Source organism: Pelobates fuscus, chromosome 2 (genome assembly GCF_036172605.1).
Source record: "Pelobates fuscus isolate aPelFus1 chromosome 2, aPelFus1.pri, whole genome shotgun sequence".
Lineage (NCBI taxonomy): Eukaryota > Metazoa > Chordata > Amphibia > Anura > Pelobatidae > Pelobates > Pelobates fuscus.
In genome coordinates, this window is record NC_086318.1 from 5,801,035 (window position 1) to 5,820,730 (window position 19,696).

The following is a 19,696-nucleotide window of genomic DNA, read 5'->3' on the forward strand; positions in this document are numbered from 1 at the left end:
CGCGGCTGGAGACTAAGTCCCGTTCGAAGATTCGAACACCCGTTCGAATGGGACTTTGTCATCTTTTTCATGGGAAATAGACTGCCACTCGACTAACGAACACCGCAGCAGTTTAACCCCGTTCTATTTCGACACTTCGACAAAAGTCGAAGTGCGTTCGACTCTTTGAACGCCGCCTTCAGATGGGACTTTGCAAATTTTCAAGGCAGAAATACACCGACCACACAGCCTGAATCTGTGGAACTGTTTTGGGCATGCAAACAGGCGTGCGGTCGGTCCAAAGAGACTTTTTCAATATCTCAGGAACCACTGAACCGATTTGTACACATTTTTAATGTTTTTCCCGAAGTTGTGTGGTTCATAAAAATACAAGTTTTATTCCTGTGTGATACAAATTCATAAAGTTATAATAATGTATAAAAATCTATAAGTTTTAGCTTGGAGATAATTGAGTAGATACAGTAAGAAACTCAATTATCTCCCAAGCAGAGGGGAGGGAATCTGTGGGATGTAACCATTGTCTCATTGGTTAATGCCTAATTTTCTGTGGGCGTCTCCCTTGCAGGGGAGCACTGCATAAAAGCAGAGTCCCTGTCATTAAACGTTAGTTCTGCTCCTGATGCTGTGTGTCGTCCAGTCATTGGGAGTTCTGTTGGGATATTGTTGGATTATTTTGCCTGCTGGAATTACTAGTCTATGGATTTATAATACTTGTTCCTGAGCCTCACTGGGATCTTAAGTGGAGAATAGCTGTGGAATATCAGCTCTCCGCTACATTGGTTGGCAGCGCTGGGATCCAGACTCACAGAGGACTGGACCCTGCACCAGAGTCTGCCCCAGTTTACTGGAGGGGACTGCTTGCTCGCCTCCTGCCCAGTGATTATGGTCCCGGGAAGATGGGACCCTTTAAAGAACTACATTTGGGCATAATGGATTTTAATGCTGTCCCTGGCCCTTTAAATACCCTGGAGCAGTGTTTGTACTTTTAAATTGGCACCATTTCGGGACTTCAACACGTGTTCGCGGCCATCTTCATTCCCGAACAGCGGTGTTTTGCCATCGAGTGTCTGGAACTAAAATCGGACACTCAAGTAGGCAAACACCGCTGAGACCTCCATAACAACGGGAATTCGTGCCAAAACTACTGAACGGCCGCCGCTCGGTAGAAAGACTCCGTTAACTATGGGGATTCATACGAACTTCAGCATATCCATGGATGGCAAGCCGTTCAGGACTTTTATTACACGAACCGTGACCAACCGCAAGGCCAAAACTTATGGAACTGTTTTCGGCTATTTTGCCTGTGCGGCCGGTCAAAACTTCAAAGTCCCATAACTCCCGAACCCTTTATCCGAATGGGCTGATTTTTACATATGTTGTTCCCCCAGATTAGGGCTATCCAAAACTTGTGTAAAAATGTGTGTATATTAATTGTGTTAACTGTTGTACTGTTATGTGATTGGTTACTTTGTACCTCCCTGTGGGTGTGCTCTGTATGTGCAAGACCGTAATAAAAACCAGGCTGGGTGTGCCAGCACAGTGAGTTTTTCACCCTCATTTTGAAGTGTCGTCTCTTATTGGGGGAATCCAACAAGGGATTGCAATGCTTGTCATATTCCCTTGCTACATCACTGTTAAGCTCTTGGAATAGCTGGTTCCTGTTTTGCTCTCTGGAGGAGTCTACGGTGGGTATGGTGTCTGCTGCAGTGCTTGGAGGCCTCAGGAAGCGCTAGGAGCATCCTTCAACGGAGGTACCCAGTCGGGGTGCCAGGTGATCCGTTACAAGAATGTAAAGAGCGGCCGTTATACCGAGAGACATATAGAACATCTCATATATAGAATGTAAAGAGTGGCCGTCATACAGAGAGACATATAGAACATCTCAAATATAGAATGTAAAGAGCAGCCGTTACACCGAGAGACATATAGAACATCTCATATATAGAATGTAAAGAGCGGCCGTTACAACGAGAGACATATAGAACATCTCATATATGGAATGTAAAGAGCAGCCGTGGTGTAATTCGGATTTGTGCTGCCCTAGGCATGACGGAACTCGGGCACCACCTAATTTACATGTGCCCTACCCCTTCCTGTCAATGCCACACCTCTTCCTGTTAAAGACTAACACACACACTTTGACTGACAAACACACTGACCGGCATATACAATCGCTCAGAAACACACACCTTCACTGACAGGCTCACTAAGACACATACTGACAGACACAAACAATTACTCAGACACACAGGCTCCCTCACAGACACACACACAATTACACTCACACATACATAATTACATAGTTGAAAAGTTGAAAAGACTTGTTGAAGAGACTTGTGTCAAGTTCAGCCTTCCTCACATTTGTTTTTTGCTGTTGATCCAAAAGAAGTCAAAACCCAGGTTGAAGCACTTCCAATTTTTAAACAAGCTAAGAAAAAAATTCCTTCTTGACCCCGGAAGGGCAGTCAGATTTATCCTTGGATCAAGCAGTTATTACCCTACATTGAAAGATTATATCCTTGAATATTCTGTTTTTGCAAGTATGCATCTAGTAGCTGTTTGAACGTCTGTATGGACTCTGATAAAACCACTTCTTCAGGCAGAGAATTCCACATCCTTATTGTTCTTACAGTAAAAAACCTTTCCTTTGCCTTAGACGAAATCTTCTTTCTTCCAGTCTAAACGCATGGCCTCGTGTCCTATCTAAAGTCGGGTTTGTGAATAGATTTCCACACAATGGTTTGTATTGGCCCCGAATATATTTGTATAATGTTATCATATCCCCTCTCAGGCGATGTTTTTCTAAACTAAATAGGTTTAAATTTGTTAACCTTTCTTCATAGCTGATATGTTCCATTCCTTTTATTGATTTTGTAGCCTGCCTCTGCACTTTTTCTAGTGCCATATTATCCTTCTTTAGAACAGGTGCCCAAAATTGCACAGCATATTCAATATGTGGTCTTACCAGTGATTTATAAGGAGGGAAAATGATATTCTCATCCCGAGAATGAATGCTCTTTTTCATGCATGACAATACCTTACTGGCCTTAGCCACTGCTGATTGACATTGCACATTGTTGCACACACTTACAGACAGACACACAGGTGCCCTCACAGACACACACAATCACTCAGACCTGGTAGAGCATTCAATGCTCTACCAGGTTTGATACCTGGTAGAGCATTCAATTTTCAGACACACAGGCTCCCTTACAGACACACACTGACAGGCATACTCACTCTCACTCACAAACACTCACTCACCAAGAGACATATAGAGCATCTCATATATAGAATGTATATATAGAATGTAAAGAGCATCCGTTATGCCGAGAGACATATAGAATATGATACTGATTTTTATTTCAGATTTCAATGCAGTATCAATTAAATAAACCTGTTTTATTTTTTCTCATTTCTAGGCTCAGGCTGCTGGATCTCCACACTCCTCACCAAGTCATGGAGCCACCCGGTCCATGCCAATGCCAGTGAGATCCACATCTGCTGGCTCCACTCCCACCCATGTACCTCAGGATTCAATAGCCGGGTTTGGAGATGTCCATGAAGCATTTGCACATGGTAAGAACCCTCTCTACCAACATTGTGCCCAGTGTACCTGGTATAAGTCCACGGAAATGGATGAATGCACCAACTGTGATACAGGGGTACAGTAGTATCTACTTTCTGTGGAAAGGTGCTAGATTTCTTCTAATTGGCACAGTCTGTCTGTGCCGGAGCAACCACTGACTGCTTGTGACTCATGGTGCAGGGTCTGTGCTGATCTTTATCACAGCAACTACTGACTGCTTGTGACTCATGGTGCAGGGTCTGTGCTGATCTTTATCACAGCAACTACTGACTGCTTGTGACTCATGGTGCAGGGTCTGTGCTGATCTTTATCACAGCAACTACTGACTGCTTGTGACTCATGGTGCAGGGTCTGTGCTGATCTTTATCACAGCAACTACTGACTGCTTGTGACTCATGGTGCAGGGTCTGTGCTGATCTTTATCACAGCAACTACTGACTGCTTGTGACTCATGGTGCAGGGTCTGTGCTGATCTTTATCACAGCAACTACTGACTGCTTGTGACTCATGGTGCAGGGTCTGTGCTGATCGTTATCACAGCAACTACTGACTGCTTGTGACTCATGGTGCAGGGTCTGTGCTGATCTTTATCACAGCAACTACTGACTGCTTGTGACTCATGGTGCAGGGTCTGCGCTGATCTTTATCACAGCAACTACTGACTGCTTGTGACTCATGGTGCAGGGTCTGTGCTGATCTTTATCACAGCAACTACTGACTGCTTGTGACTCATGGTGCAGGGTCTGTGCTGATCTTTATCACAGCAACTACTGACTGCTTGTGACTCATGGTGCAGGGTCTGTGCTGATCTTTATCACAGCAACTACTGACTGCTTGTGACTCATGGTGCAGGGTCTGTGCTGATCTTTATCACAGCAACTACTGACTGCTTGTGACTCATGGTGCAGGGTCTGTGCTGATCTTGTGTGATTACAGCTCTGTGTCTCTGCGTATCACTATGCCGGGACTCTGTTTGTATCTGTTATTGCGTAGTAGTAACACTTTTTCATGTGCAGCCATTAATGGGTTGTGTAATGTGTGTTGCCAGGTACGAGGAGGAATCTCCGGAATGATTTACTGGTGGCTGCAGATTCAATTACCAATACCATGTCTTCCTTGGTTAAAGAGCTGCATTCAGGTGGGTGACAAGTGTGTATTACCCACGTATTTTAACATATATTACATATTTTTCATATAGGCATTTCACCACCCGTAGGTTTTCCACCATCTTGTTCCAACGCCCGTTACAAACTGGACATCCGGTGGTGGATCTGTCAGTATGGACAGACACTTCCCAGGATTCCTTCCCAGTGATAGCTCTGTATGTTAGTATAATGAATAGGGCCAGGTACACCACAAACACTGCATGTCATGATCTTCCTATAGTCTCCCATACAACAGGGCTTCCCAACTCAGCACTCCAGGATCTAGGCTTTTCCCACTTGTCGTCCAATTGTAATACTGCCATATAGACCGTTAAAGACATTCAATATTCTTAATTACATTAGTAATACAACATAAAGAACTATGGGGTATAATAACATACAGCTATTCTGACAGGGACCAGAAATGAGAAAGTGAAGAAACTAAACCATAAAATAGTAAATCATATTACAATTCAAATATACAAACAATAATTACATCCATTTTTTTCACGCTTTACAAGAGGCCATCCCATCACCGGGGAATTGGACTAAGATGATACCTGGTAGAGCATTCAATGTTTCTGGGTTCATAACAATTTTGCCTATAATTCTCAGTGGAAGAAGAAAAATTCACAGGCACTCCAAATGTGAAACCAAAGAAAAACATGTTACTTGCGCTCTATCCTTTATCCCTATGTATTTTTTAAAATAAATGGAGGTCTTTTAGTTACCTCCAATGGCCATGAGAGGATTGAGCCCACCTGCCACATCAAGGCAGACCCCCCTAGGTGGGTCCTAACTCTAACCATTCACCTTGCTTCCTTGAGCCTCTGGCAAAAATCTCTAATGAGACAGAAAAGGGTATTTTTTATATACACCCCTACACATTATTAACCCTTAATAGGGAACACATGGGATGGGCGGCTGCATTGTAACAAGGCTGAGTAATACAAAAATTGGATACAAATGCAGAAAGAAAAGTCCTGCGCTCAACTCCCATCACTACTGGGCGGCTGCAATGACTACAGTACACATCAGCCCCAATACATAGTAAAAACCAAAGAAAAACATGTTACTTGCGCTCTATCCTTTATCCCTATGTATTTTTTAAAATAAATGGAGGTCTTTTAGTTACCTCCAATGGCCATGAGAGGATTGAGCCCACCTGCCACATCAAGGCAGACCCCCCTAGGTGGGTCCTAACTCTAACCATTCACCTTGCTTCCTTGAGCCTCTAGACTCCAAATGTGAAAGCCGCAGGCAGATTTATTGCAACAAAATGGACAGCAACGTTTCGACCTAACATGAGGTCTTTGTTGAGCTTGACAAAGCTTTTTTCTTATTGCCTTGTCGTATTGGGATTGCTGATCCTGTTCCAGAGCACCTGTGGCCGTTGGGAGTGAGTGCGGTTCCTGCAACCAACTTTTGCTATATAATTCTCAGTGGGTGACCTCTGTCTCCAGAGAGCCCTGTATCTACTTACATAATGAGGTGATGCCCCAAAACAGTTCAAGAGAAAACAAGACAATGACCAGTCATCTTTCGGGGTTCTCGCACGAACACTGATGAATCCATTCCCTGGCTGTTAGGATATGAATGCTCCCCCTGTTCGGTAGTTTATGCCTTACGAACTCCGGGACTGACTGTTCGGGAAGTTGGATGGGCAGCGGTACCAGTTTCCTGGGTGTTAGCGGGGTAGTGTATCCAAAAACAGTTCCACTCGGTCGATCATGTACTGCTGCCCGCCTTCAGGAGACAAAATGGCCACACAGGGAATACACTTGAACTAATAACCAATTTGTGGTTAACAGCCAGGGGTGGTCGGTGATTCATATGTGCGAACAAGGGGCCACACAGCGAGGAGGTTTGGTAAACGAACGGGGGTATACGGACAGCCGAAAAAAGGGAATAAAAGTATATTTGGGTTCTCCATTCCGCTACAGGGGTTTATGATACGTGATCGTACTCGGGATCCTTTTTGTAATTTTTCTGATGAGTTGATGTCTAGTAGAAGGTATCATTGCCATCACACATATTGCAAGGTAGTAAGATAGATGTAGATGGCCCTTTTTTTATTAGATTAACAAACTTTTCCTGTGTTTCTGCTTGTTAATATTCTTCTGTCGGGTTCAGACAAGAGTTTGGTTTATGACCATTAAAGGACTTTACAGAACAGATGTGGTTTCTTGGTAATCGTAGCAATGAAAGCTGGATGTTTTATCCCACCTGAATCATTCAGATTTAATCATTCCAGGCCTTGCTTGTAATAGTCCAGTTTGGACAGCTGTCCAGTTGAATTATACACGAAGGTACAGTCAGGGAGTTGTATTTAAAGTAGTGCAGACTCTGTAGCTCCAAAACGCACCTCACATGGATTAACAAGTAATGGTTCCTTATTATATATTCAATTTAAATGCTATTTACTTTTCAGCTGAGGAAGGTGGGGAGGATGAAGAGCAGAAGATTCAGAACGGGAAGGATAGAGGTAATTACATAACTTTAGTAGAGTGTACTGTGTGTGAGCCATAGGACTGTCAAAACCGCATGGGTATTTATATATGTACACCTCAAAACATATACGTCCACTGACCATAAACATGCCATGGTGAACTTAGCTAAAGGTACTTAGGGAAGGCATGTCATCGTCAGATTCCAACATGGAATAGACCAAAAAGGGATATTGTCCCTACTATGGTAAGGCGATATGAAGACAGCTCTACTAGTGCAATGTCAGTGCTGGGAGGGAGGTCCTGCATTATGTCTTCTTACCCACTGTTTGACTGGTTTAAATTTGCTAAATATGTTGTGCGTTCACTTTGGACACTATGTGGAAGTCTTTTATCACAGAGATATGAGTAAAGTCTGCTTGATTCAGCTAAATTCAAGCAGACTTTTTATGATTCAGGATAACATGACAGAACTGTTCATGTGCAGTAACCAACTTTGAAAAGCTTCTTGCCCTGTAGAGCTCCCCCTATCTTTTGAGTTCTCCTCTATAAACTGAGATGTACCTTAAATGACTAATTTGAGTAAATTGTAGTCAGAATAACTGAGATCTGCCATTAACACCTGGTGGGTGTTAAAAAGGTTAAGTAAGGCCTGCAGAACAGTCTTTGTAGCGACTCCTTGGACGCGTAATGTGCTCGTAGAGTTCGTCTTGACCGGTATATTGCAATCTGCCCTCAGTTTTCAAAGTCATCACAATTCAAATGAACTAACTAATTTACAGCGAGTTGTTTTATCGATGTAAAACTAGAACTAATGATTTACTGAACCTCATGATGTCATACTTGATAGTTCAATATTGTGAGGCTAACGAGAAGAGAAACTGGCGTCTTCACAGGCGTTTTGATGATATCATAGGTTGAAGGTCACAGACTCAGGTGGCAGGTGAGTCATGAACCCATTATGCCCCATGTGGACATTGCTGTGTGTATATCTTTAAAAGGCATGCCATGCTTCGTAATCAATAGAGTGTGCTGTACAGGTTATGGTACCAGGAGTTCTGTGCTTCCGCCCCATTGTAAGTAGTTTTTCAAGTGATTTGACACTTACCTGGTTCTACAGGCACCTTCTCTTCTATTATTTTATTATTTGGTAGTTCTGTCTTCTGTTTAAATTTTTTTTTTTTTTTTGCGGTGCATCAAGTTTAAGTATGCCAGAATGTGTACAAGAGAAGACATCACTATAAACATTCCATTATGCAATATGATGTGATTGCACCCTTTTTATGTTGTGCACCAATATATGTTGTGACATAGTTCTCTGAGCGGTAGAAGTATAATCTGTTATATGTGATTATTAGGTCATGCTTAAAACTTAAAGTGGTTTAAAGGATTGCAGGTTGGAGGTGAGTATAGCTTGGCACGAGGTACGCTTCTTCGATAGCTAGCTTCTTCGCTACTGCATGGGGTAGGATAGTTGCCAGGAGGCATCTGACATAGTGTGGTAGCTCCTCTGTGGAGATGGCAATAGGGATGACCGTGATTTTAAACATGAGTGTGCCTTCGGCGGTTCTACATGGCCGACATTTTGTGTGACATGGCTTTTTGTAGTGAGGATAAGTGTGTTTTTACCTCCAGTATATCACCCTCTGTAGCCTTTACTCTCTCTGTGACAGCTCGTCCCTCTGTTTTGATCAAGGCTGAGTCAGCCGGCAGCAGCTTGTGGATGTCTGCAAGTATCTTCAGGTCACGTTTGGTGGTTGGGGCTGAGTCATCAGGAGACTCACCGGGTGGTGATCGGGAAGCTCCGGAATCAGGCGAGTTTTCCAGTTTCTATTGTAGTGGAGCAGGAGGTGGGTCTGCGGCCTGTGAATCCTCCGCAGGTGCGGATCTAGGCTGCGCCGTTCGCAGTATCATCGTCCAATGTACTAATAGACCTATGGTGCATGATTTCAACAGTTTTCTTACGGCTTTTCGTAGAACTTTTGACACAACGAAAAGGTCAAAAAATGCCGCAAGAGCATTAATGAGAATTAAACAGGGTTTTAGGTCTGTGGCTGACTATGCTATTCAGTTTCGTACCCTTGCTTCACAGGTAGATTGGACCAATAATGGGTTAACTACTGCGTTCATGGAAGGTTTATCTGATACTATATTGGATGAGGTAGCAGCTAAGGAGCTTCCTATTGCATTAGAGGACCTTATTGACTACCTCATTGATATAGATAATAGGATTCGTGACAGGATCTATACTAAGAATAGGAATAGACGTTTTGTTACACCTATTAACCCCAGAGTTGATAAACCTGAGAGTGTTAAAGTATCTGAGGAGGAACCCATGCAATTAGGGGTTGCCAAACTCTCTGATACTGAAAAGTTACATAGGAGAAGGGACGCACTCTGCCTATACTGTGGTCGGAGAGACCATATGGTAAAGGAGTGTCCTTTGCTTCCGGAAAACTCTTGCACCTAAGACCTTATAGGGGACTGGCCTTGGGTGTGATATCTAAGTCTCCTAAATTGCCTCCTAACCGTTTGCTTCTTCCTGTTTCTTACATATGGGAGAGAGTTGTATAGCTGAGCACATATACGCTCTGGTTGACTCCGGGGCAGCTGAAAATTTCATAGACTCGGGAAGAGAGAAGGAGATACCCTTGGCCGTTGAGGCCATAGATGATAGACCATTAAGTTCTCCAGTTGTTACTCATGAAACTGTACCGTTACACATGTATACAGGGGTTTTACACTTTGAAACCATTCGGTTCCAGGTCATCACCTCTCCTTCTTCACACCTAGTGTTAGGGTACCCATGGTTACGTGCACACAATCCCATTTTCGACTGGGAGTCAGGGCAAATAAAATCACAAATCTTCTACTATTGAAGTAACCCCTTTGAATTCTATTAATGTTCCTACTACTCCTCCTTTGTCTACGGTTATACCCCCTCAGTACTTATTTCTCAAGACTGTCTTCGATAAAAGGGAGGCTGACAAATTGCCGCCTCATAGACCCTACGATTGTGCTATCGATTTATTGCCTGGCACTATACCTCCAAAGGGCAGGGTGTACCCTTTATCTGTTCAAGAAAACCGTGTCATGGAAGAGTATATTAAGGAATTACTAGAAAAGGGGTTTATTAGGAGATCCTCTTCTCCGGCTGGAGCGGGGTTCTTTTTTGTATTAAAGAAAGAAGGTGATTTAAGACCGTGTATCGATTACAGAGGTCTAAATAAAATCACCATCAAAAATGCATACCCTATACCTTTAATCACGGAATTATTTGACAGGCTAACACATGCTACTGTATTCACTAAATTGGATCTTAGAGGTGCATACAATTTAATACGTATTAAGAAAGACCGTGAATGGAAGACGGCATTCAACACTAGATCTGGCCATTACGAGTATACTGTTATGCCATTTGGTCTATGTAATGCCCCAGCAGTATTTCAAGAATTTATTAATGACGTCCTAAGAGACTTTATTCACACATTTGTAATTGTGTACTTGGACGACATATTAATATACTCTACAGATTTATATTAATATACTCTACAGATTTACACACTCATCACAGACATGTTACAATAGACTGGAAAAATGTCTATTCGACCAATCCGAAGTCTAGTTTTTGGGATATTTGATTTCCGCTAAAGGTTTTCGTATGGATCCCCAGAAGCTTTCTGCTGTCATGGAATGGCCTCTACCACAAGGTTTGAAAGCCATTCAGTGTTTCTCTAACTATTATAGACGCTTTATTAAAGGTTTTTCCTCTATTGTAGCGCCTATCACCCGTATGACAAAAAAGGATGGCAATACTCGTATCTGGTCTCCCGAGCCACTTCAGGCTTTTGAATTTCTTAAAACTACGTTCGCATCTGCACTTATTTTACAGCTTCCTGTACCCTCACTGCCCTATATTCTTGAAGTTGATGCTTCCGATATCGGGGTAGGTGCTGTCTTATCCCAAAGAGAGTCGCCTGAAAAGCCATTACATCCTTGTGGCTTCTTTTCTAAACAAATGTCCAAAGCAGAAAAGAATTATGATGTGGGTAATCGCGAACTCCTTGCTATTATTTTAGCACTCAAAGAATGGAGACATTTGTTAGGAGGAACTAAGGATCCCATCCTCATATTTACGGATCACAAGAACTTATCCTACCTTAGTGAGGCTAAAAGATTGTCTTCTAGGCAGGCTAGGTGGTCACTGTTTTTGTCCCATTTCAATTATATTATCACCTATAGGCCAGGTGATCGCAACACTAAAGCAGACGCTCTGTCCAGACAGTTCGAAACTGCTGACAAACAGGAGATAGATGTTACTCCTGTCATTCCCCCAGACAGGATAATAGCTACTACTATTTTGTCTATTTCATCGTCCCTCTTGCAGACCATACAAGCAAAACAAAGCATGGCACCTAGTGAGAGGCCTACGGATAAACTATTTGTTGATGTTCCCGAGAGACGGGATATTCTGTCGTTGTATCATGACACTAAGACTGCTGGACATCCTGGTATTTCCAAAACGGTGTCAGCTGTTTCTCGGTATTTCTGGTGGGATACCTTACGTAAGGATGTTACTGACTATATAAGTGCTTGTACTACTTGTGCATGTATGAAATCCTCTCGTAGAGTTCCTTGTGGGCTGTTGCATCCGTTACCCGTTCCCGAGAGACCTTGGTCTAACCTGTCCATGGATTTTATTGTTGAATTACCCCCTTCGAATGGTAACACTGTTATCCTAATGATAGTAGATCGGTTTTCTAAGATGGCTCATTTTGTGTCTCTTCGCAAGCTGCCCACGTCTAGGGAACTGGCACTTATATTTGCTAGAGAGGTGTTTAGGTTACTAGGCATTCCCGTATCTATTGTGTCCGATAGGGGTAGCCAATTTATTTCCAAGTTCTGGAAAGCCTTTTGATCGGAAATGGGTATTACTCTCTCATTTTCTTCCACATACCACCCCCAGTCTAATGGAGCTGCTGAACGTGCCAATCAATCTCTGGAGCAGTACCTTCGTTGTTTCTTATCCCACCATCAGAACAATTGGTCTGACCTTCTTCCTTGGGCTGAATTTGCTCGGAATAACGCTACTCATGATTCTTCCGGCACAAGTCATTTTTACGTTATCTATGGCCAGCATCCCGTTGTTCTTCCGGCTGCTTTCTCCTCACAGGGCATGCCAGTTCTGGATGAACATTTGGCTGGTTTATATAATACTTGGGAGCAGGTTCAGCGTTGTTTGGTGGATTCCGCTGCTCGCCAGAAGGTGCAGGCCGACAAGCATCGCAGGGCGGCTCCTTCTTATGTCGTGGGGGACAGGGTTTTGCTTTCCACGCAGAATATTCGCCTCCGGGTGCCTTCTATGAAATTGGCTCCCCGCTTTATTGGTCCTTATCGTATTTTGCATAAGGTTAATCCTGTTTTGTATGCCTTAGGTCTTCTTAAGAATCTGCGTATTCCTAATGTCTTTCACACCTCGTTGTTGAAGCCTTCTGTACGCAACCGCTATACCCGGCATACTCCTCCTCCCCCTCCTGTCTCTGTGGAGGGTCATGAGAAGTTTCTGCTGTTCTTGACTCTCGTTTCCTTAGCGGTCGACTTCAGTCGACCTCAGGGCTATGGGCCTGAGGAACACAGTTGGATTTCCGCTGACGCTGTTCACGCTCCTCGCCTTGTGCGTTCTTTCTATTTCTCTCGTTTTCCTGCCAGGCCTGGCCCTCCCCGCCTGGAGGGCGTGTCCTCGGGGGGGTACTGTAGCGGTACTTACCCTTTCCAGGGGCCGGCCGGGGTCCTCTGTTCGAGTCGCGCGCGGTCCTGCTGCTGCCATCCGAAGGCAGGAACAGGAAGGCGGGCAGTGACCGCGAGAAGAGGTCACGTGTTCCGCCTGACTCTAAGAGCGCGCCGCGCGTCTCGGGCGCGCTCTTAAAGGGACAGTGGGAGCCTAAATTGGAAAAGGCCTCCCATTGGTCCCTGTCATGCCACACTCCCCATACACTTTTTTCAGTGTTTCAGTTCCCTTTAGCGCTTGTTGTCTTCAGTTGTGTTCCTTCGTACTTGACCTTGGCTTTGTTTTCTGACTACGTTATCTCTTTATCCTTATCTGTTCTGTTTCCCGGCTTGCTGTTTACTGTGTACCAGACCCCGGCTAGTCCTAGTTTACGCTGTCTCTTTGTGCCCTTGACCTCGGATCGCTCCTGACTCTGTACTTCTCCTATATACGTCGAGTCCGGCCACTCTAAGGCCCGGTAGACGTATCTCCCCTCTGTGTTGTCTTCTGTTTAGCTGAATCCTGCGTGTTGGGGTATATTTTCGTTACACATTTGCCACGGACTTCTGGAGGAGTGTAGAAGCCAACTGACTATGGTCCAGGTCTGGGACACCGTTTGGGAGTTACACTGCCCATAGTAGCTTTCCTTGGTTGCCCCTGGTCCAACACTTTCCCTTCATGCGAATAGAACCGAACACTGGCTCTCTTGCGGCCGTTCGCATGAACCAAACCCACGAATAGTCCCAGTGGCACTTAGCCACGACTGCTTTGGAACTAAATTCGGCATGAGGACTTCGTGGGTTTCCGGTCACCTCAGCGGGACTTAGCCGAGAATGTTTTGAAAACTGTTTTCAGCATGAGGTGACCATGCAGTTCCAGGACAACTTGGTTCGCAGTTTTGAACCACTTTGAAATCCGCCAGGAGAGTGCTTTTTGGAGGTAAGGTGCCTGAGACTAAGGGCAACAAACGCTACCTAAGAGCCAGGCGTAGCACCCCTTATTTTGGCCCCAGGAGCTCCCAAAAGGTGACCAGCAAAAGCACCAAACGCCCTGGAACTATTTTGGTCATAGGACGATGTGTGCGGCCATTCAGAACTTTAACACGGTGGTGTTTCCCCTACACTGCATGGATCTGAGCGCTATTTGGAGAACTTGGGCGCTCGGATCAGGGCTATTAAAAAACAATTTTATGTTTTTATGATGTTTTGGGATATTTTTATGATTTTTATTATTGTGCTTGCCTCTCTGTTCCTGGGAGATAATTGGCTTACCAACCTTTAACGCAATTGTCTCCCACGCCTAGAGATTCCTGGGAGGGGCTTGTGGTGAAGACAGTGGAGACCCCCTGCTGGGGTCTGTGTATAAAAAGGCTTTGTTTGGATGCATTAAACCAGCTGTACTCCCAGAACTATGTGTTGTCTAGTTACCGGGAGGGGAAAGGACTAATCACAGCTCGTAGAGGTTTTCTAAGATGGCGCTTTCTAAGGACTAGCGCTCCCAGGACTGTGTGTCATCAAGTCCCTGGGAGTGAGTAGAGCTAGTCCCCTATCCTGCTCCAGGATGTAGAGGCTCCAGGAGGATCCCAGTCAAGCCACAGCGACTGGGGTGGAAGTGCTGAGGTTTTCCCCTGTTCCAGCTAGGAAGCGGTCCTTGGCGGAGTTACCCAGTGTAGCGGATGGCATTGGACTGTCCTCAAGGGTTATGTTAAAAGTGCAATTTGTGTGTTTATTCTCATGTATAACTAAAATTGTATGTAGCATTCGTATGTTTGTTCGTTAGTTTTCATCCGTATTCCATACGAATGAAAACTACCGAACCAGTAGACCACCCCAGAGAGAAGTGTGTGCCTTATTAGACTTTCACACTTCTCTAACCGCAAGTTGATTGGTGCAATCGGTACTTTATAGATGTATCTGGGTGGCCGCCGTTTTGCATACGAACACGTGGCTGCGGCCATCTTACGCACGAAACCTCAGCGGTGTTTGGTCGTCGAGTGTCTGGAACTCAAATTGGACACTCAATTACCCGAACACCGCTAAGACCTCCAGAGCTCCGTAACTCCCGAACGGAGGGGCCAACCAGCCCCTCGTTTGGTGAATTCAAAGGGTACCGAACAAGGGTATTCAGATGAATACCGATTTTAATAGTGGATGGCAAGAATTTATGTGTATTTTATCTCCCGTATTTTAGAGACCGACCGCAGGGCCAAAACACATGGAACCCTTTTCGGCTACCACCTCATGTGCGGTCGGTCAAATTGTCTCTTCCACCTAACTCCCGAACCCCTGGTTCGATCTGGGTGAATTTTGATTATGTTGGTCACCCAGATCAGGGCTACCAGGGGGTGCCACTTAGATAATTGTACCTGACTGTTTTAGGGTATATCCAGAAACCGGGTAAAACTGTAGCATGTATAAGTGGATTATGTGTCACACTGAGGGGAGGAGATGTATGGGAGGTAACTACTTTACTATTGGCTACTGTACCAATTATTGTAAATCCCTCCCTTGCATGGGAGAAGCCTTTATAAGGAATCTGTGTGATTAAAAGTTCAGTTCTGCTCCTGATGCTGTGTGTTGTCCAGTCATTGGGATTGATGTTGGGATATTGTTGTATTGTTTTGCCTGCTGGAATTATTGCCTTATGGATTTCTAATACTTGTTCCTGAGCCTTACTGGGATCTTAAGTGGAGATAACCTGTGTAATAGCAGCTCTCCACTACACCCAGCCAGGGTACAAGGAGCTCCAAGATACACCAAGCAAGACTTCATTATACGCCAAGCAAAACTCCATTGTACACCAAGCAAGACTTCATTATACGCCAAGCAAAACTCCATTGTACACCCGTCAAGACTCCATTATACGCCAAGCAGGACTCTCTTGTACCCCAAGCAGGATTCCATTGTACGCCAATCAAGACCCCATTGTACGCCAATCAAGACCCCATTGTACGCCAATCAAGACCCCATTGTACGCCAATCAAGACCCCATTGTACGCCAATCAAGACCCCATTGTACGCCAATCAAGACTCAATTGTACGCCAATCAAGACTCAATTGTACGCCAATCAAGACTCAATTGTACGCCAATCAAGACTCAATTGTACGCCAATCAAGACTCAATTGTACGCCAATCAAGACTCAATTGTACGCCAATCAAGACTCAATTGTACGCCAATCAAGACTCAATTGTACGCCAATCAAGACTCAATTGTACGCCAATCAAGACTCAATTGTACGCCAATCAAGACTCAATTGTACGCCAATCAAGACTCAATTGTACGCCAATCAAGACTCCATTGTATGCCAAGCAAGGCTTAAATATACGCCAGGCAAGACTCCATTATACGCCAAGCAATATACTAAGATTATATACAGATCAGGACTCCATTATACGCCAAGCAAGACTCTGTTGTACGCCAAGCAAGACTCTGTTGTACGCCAAGCAAGACTCTGTTGTACGCCAAGCAAGACTCTGTTGTACGCCAAGCAAGACTCTGTTGTACGCCAAGCAAGACTCTGTTGTACATCAGGCAAGACTCTGTTGTACATCAGGCAAGACTCTGTTGTACATCAGGCAAGACTCTGTTGTACATCAGGCAAGACTCTGTTGTACATCAGGCAAGACTCCGTTGTACGCCAAGCAAGACTCCATTATACGCCAAGCAATATACTCCAACTAAGACTATATACAAATTAGGACTCAATGATACACCTTTCCACACTTAGGAAGAGAGAGAAAGGAAGTGTGCCTGTATATTTAACTTCCGCACTGTAACCTCACTAAATGTGTTGACTTAGTTTTGCTCGTTAACATATGAAAAGGTAAGTAGTCTGAAGAAAGAGGACACGTATCCTTGGGCATAACATTTGTGTGACAAAATGTCACCGCAAGCCGTGAGAACGTTAATTGAGTAATGAGGATTTATTTGTTAATGTTGCTTGAATACATCAAGTTTTGGTTCTTTGTTAGAAAAATGTTTTCAAGACCTTTCAGTAGCTGAGCTTTCCACGTGTCCAACAGTTCCCTTAAAGTGTCAATAACTCCTCTTTGGAACCACTGAATTTCTGCTACTTAGCTTTTTTTGTTTTTGCCTCTAGCCAACAAAGTGATAGGATTTTTCTCGGAATTGGTCCAGCATTGTAACAGATTTATGCCCAGATATATGTATATGTTGTATGTTTATCTTGTAACTCTGTGTGTACATGTTGGCACGCTATAGTTAGTAACAAGAAGGCAAGTTTCAGGAAGTTATAAAACAAACAGATAAACAAACTGGCTTGCGCCATCCTACAGCTCGAACAGTTCTAGGTTTGTTATTTTCCCTCGCAGACTGGAGCTTCTACCTGATAGATCTCTCTTTGAGCAGTGATCTTGACAGGACGAATTGCAAGATAACAGGCTTGTTCAGCCTTGTACCACATGGTCAGTATCAACAAGGGTCTTGATTGATTGCCCTTTCAGTGTGTGATGTCCTCAATATGTGCTTCACATTGAAAGCAGACCAGGTTGTTAAGACATAGACTCAGTAATGTGAAGCAGACATCAGGTAGATCAGTTTCCATGTGTAATGATTTACTAAACCGACTGGATAACACGTTTTTTGTGAGATGAAATACTATTCAGTTTGGTCTGTTAAGAATTCTTTTTTATTTCCATTCCAGGTTAAACATCTGGACAAAGCAGCATGGTGATCCAAGTAAGTGTGCTGTGGTGGTCATGATTGCATTGTCATCCACAAAGTATCTGCTACTAACATGTAGAACTGGAAACCGTGATCCTGCTTCATACACATGCAAGCATGGTCATGTTTGGATTGCATACCAGGTTTCTATGTAACTATTTAACTCTATATTCCCAGAATAGTCTGTAATCTGTCCTACAATTCCATCCTATAGCTCTATATTCCCAGAATAGTCTGTAATCTGTCCTACAATACCATCCTATAGCTGTATATTCCCAGAATAGTCTGTAATCTGTCCTACAATTCCATCCTATAGCTCTATATTCCCAGAATAGTCTGTAATCTGTCCTACAATTCCATCCTATAGCTCTATATTCCAAGAATAGTCTGTAATCTGTCCTACAATTCCATCCTATAGCTCTCTATTCCCAGAATAGTCTGTAATCTGTCCTACAATTCCATCCTATAGCTCTATATTCCCAGAATAGTCTGTAATCGGTCCTACAATCCCATCCTATAGCTGTATATTCCCAGAATAGTCTGTAATCTGTCCTACAATTCCATCCTATAGCTCTATATTCCCAGAATAGTCTGTAATCTGTCCTACAATTCCATCCTATAGCTCTATATTCCCAGAATAGTCTGTAATCTGTCCTACTATCCCATCCTATAGCTCTATATTCCCAAAATAGTCTGTAATCTGTCCTACAATTCCATCCTATAGCTCTATATTCCCAGAATAGTCTGTAATCTGTCCTACTATCCCATCCTATAGCTCTATATTCCCAAAATAGTCTGTAATCTGTCCTACAATCCCATCCTATAGCTCTCTATTCCCAGAATAGTCTGTAATCTGTCCTAAAATTCCATCCTATAGCTCTATATTCCCAGAATAGTCTGTAATCTGTCCAACAATTCCATCCTATAGCACTATATTCCCAGAATAGTCTGTAATCTGTCCTACAATCCCATCCTATAGCTCTATATTCCCAGAATAGTCTGTAATCGGTCCTACAATCCCATCCTATAGCTGTATATTACCAGAATAGTCTGTAATCTGTCCTACAATCCCATCCTATAGCTCTATATTCCCAGAATTGTCTGTGATCTGTCCTACAATTCCATCCTATAGCTCTATATTCCCAGAATAGTCTGTAATCTGTCCTACAATTCCATCCTATAGCTCTATATTCCCAGAATAGTCTGTAATCTGTCCTACAATTCCATCCTATAGCTCTATATTCCCAGAATAGTCTGTAATCTGTCCTACTATCCCATCCTATAGCTCTATATTCCCAAAATAGTCTGTAATCTGTCCTACAATTCCATCCTATAGCTCTATATTCCCAGAATAGTCTGTAGTCTGTCCTACAATCCCATCCTATAGCTCTCTATTCCCAGAATAGTCTGTAATCTGTCCTAAAATTCCATCCTATAGCTCTATATTCCCAGAATAGTCTGTAATCTGTCCAACAATTCCATCCTATAGCACTATATTCCCAGAATAGTCTGTAATCTGTCTTACAATCCCATCCTATAGCTCTATATTCCCAGAATAGTCTGTAATCGGTCCTACAATCCCATCCTATAGCTGTATATTACCAGAATAGTCTGTAATCTGTCCTACAATCCCATCCTATAGCTCTATATTCCCAGAATTGTCTGTGATCTGTCCTACAATTCCATCCTATAGCTCTATATTCCCAGAATAGTCTGTAATCTGTCCTACAATTCCATCCTATAGCTCTATATTCCCAGAATAGTCTGTAATCTGTCCTACAATTCCATCCTATAGCTCTATATTCCCAGACTAGTCTGTAATCTGTCCTACAATTCCATCCTATAGCTCTATATTCCCAGAATAGTCTGTAATCTGTCCTACAATTCCATCCTATAGCTCTATATTCCCAGAATAGTCTGTAATCTGTCCTACAATTCCATCCTATAGCTCTATATTCCCAGAATAGTCTGTAATCTGTCCTACAATTCCATCCTATAGCTCTATATTCCCAGAATAGTCTGTAATCTGTCCTACAATCCCATCCTATAGCACTATATTCCCAG

General features: G+C 43.4%; 1 protein-coding gene across 1 annotated transcript in view; it reads left to right on the top strand.

Moving 5' to 3' along the window:
* Window positions 1-19,696, top strand: part of DTNB (dystrobrevin beta) — a 261,550-nt gene that overhangs the window by 241,069 nt on the left and 785 nt on the right. The window contains exons 16-19 of the mRNA XM_063441890.1: window positions 3,423-3,579; window positions 4,638-4,727; window positions 7,166-7,219; window positions 17,613-17,647. Of these exons, the coding sequence (XP_063297960.1) occupies window positions 3,423-3,579; window positions 4,638-4,727; window positions 7,166-7,219; window positions 17,613-17,617 (306 nt within the window). The 3' untranslated portion in view covers window positions 17,618-17,647. The remainder of the gene's footprint in view (window positions 1-3,422; window positions 3,580-4,637; window positions 4,728-7,165; window positions 7,220-17,612; window positions 17,648-19,696) is intronic.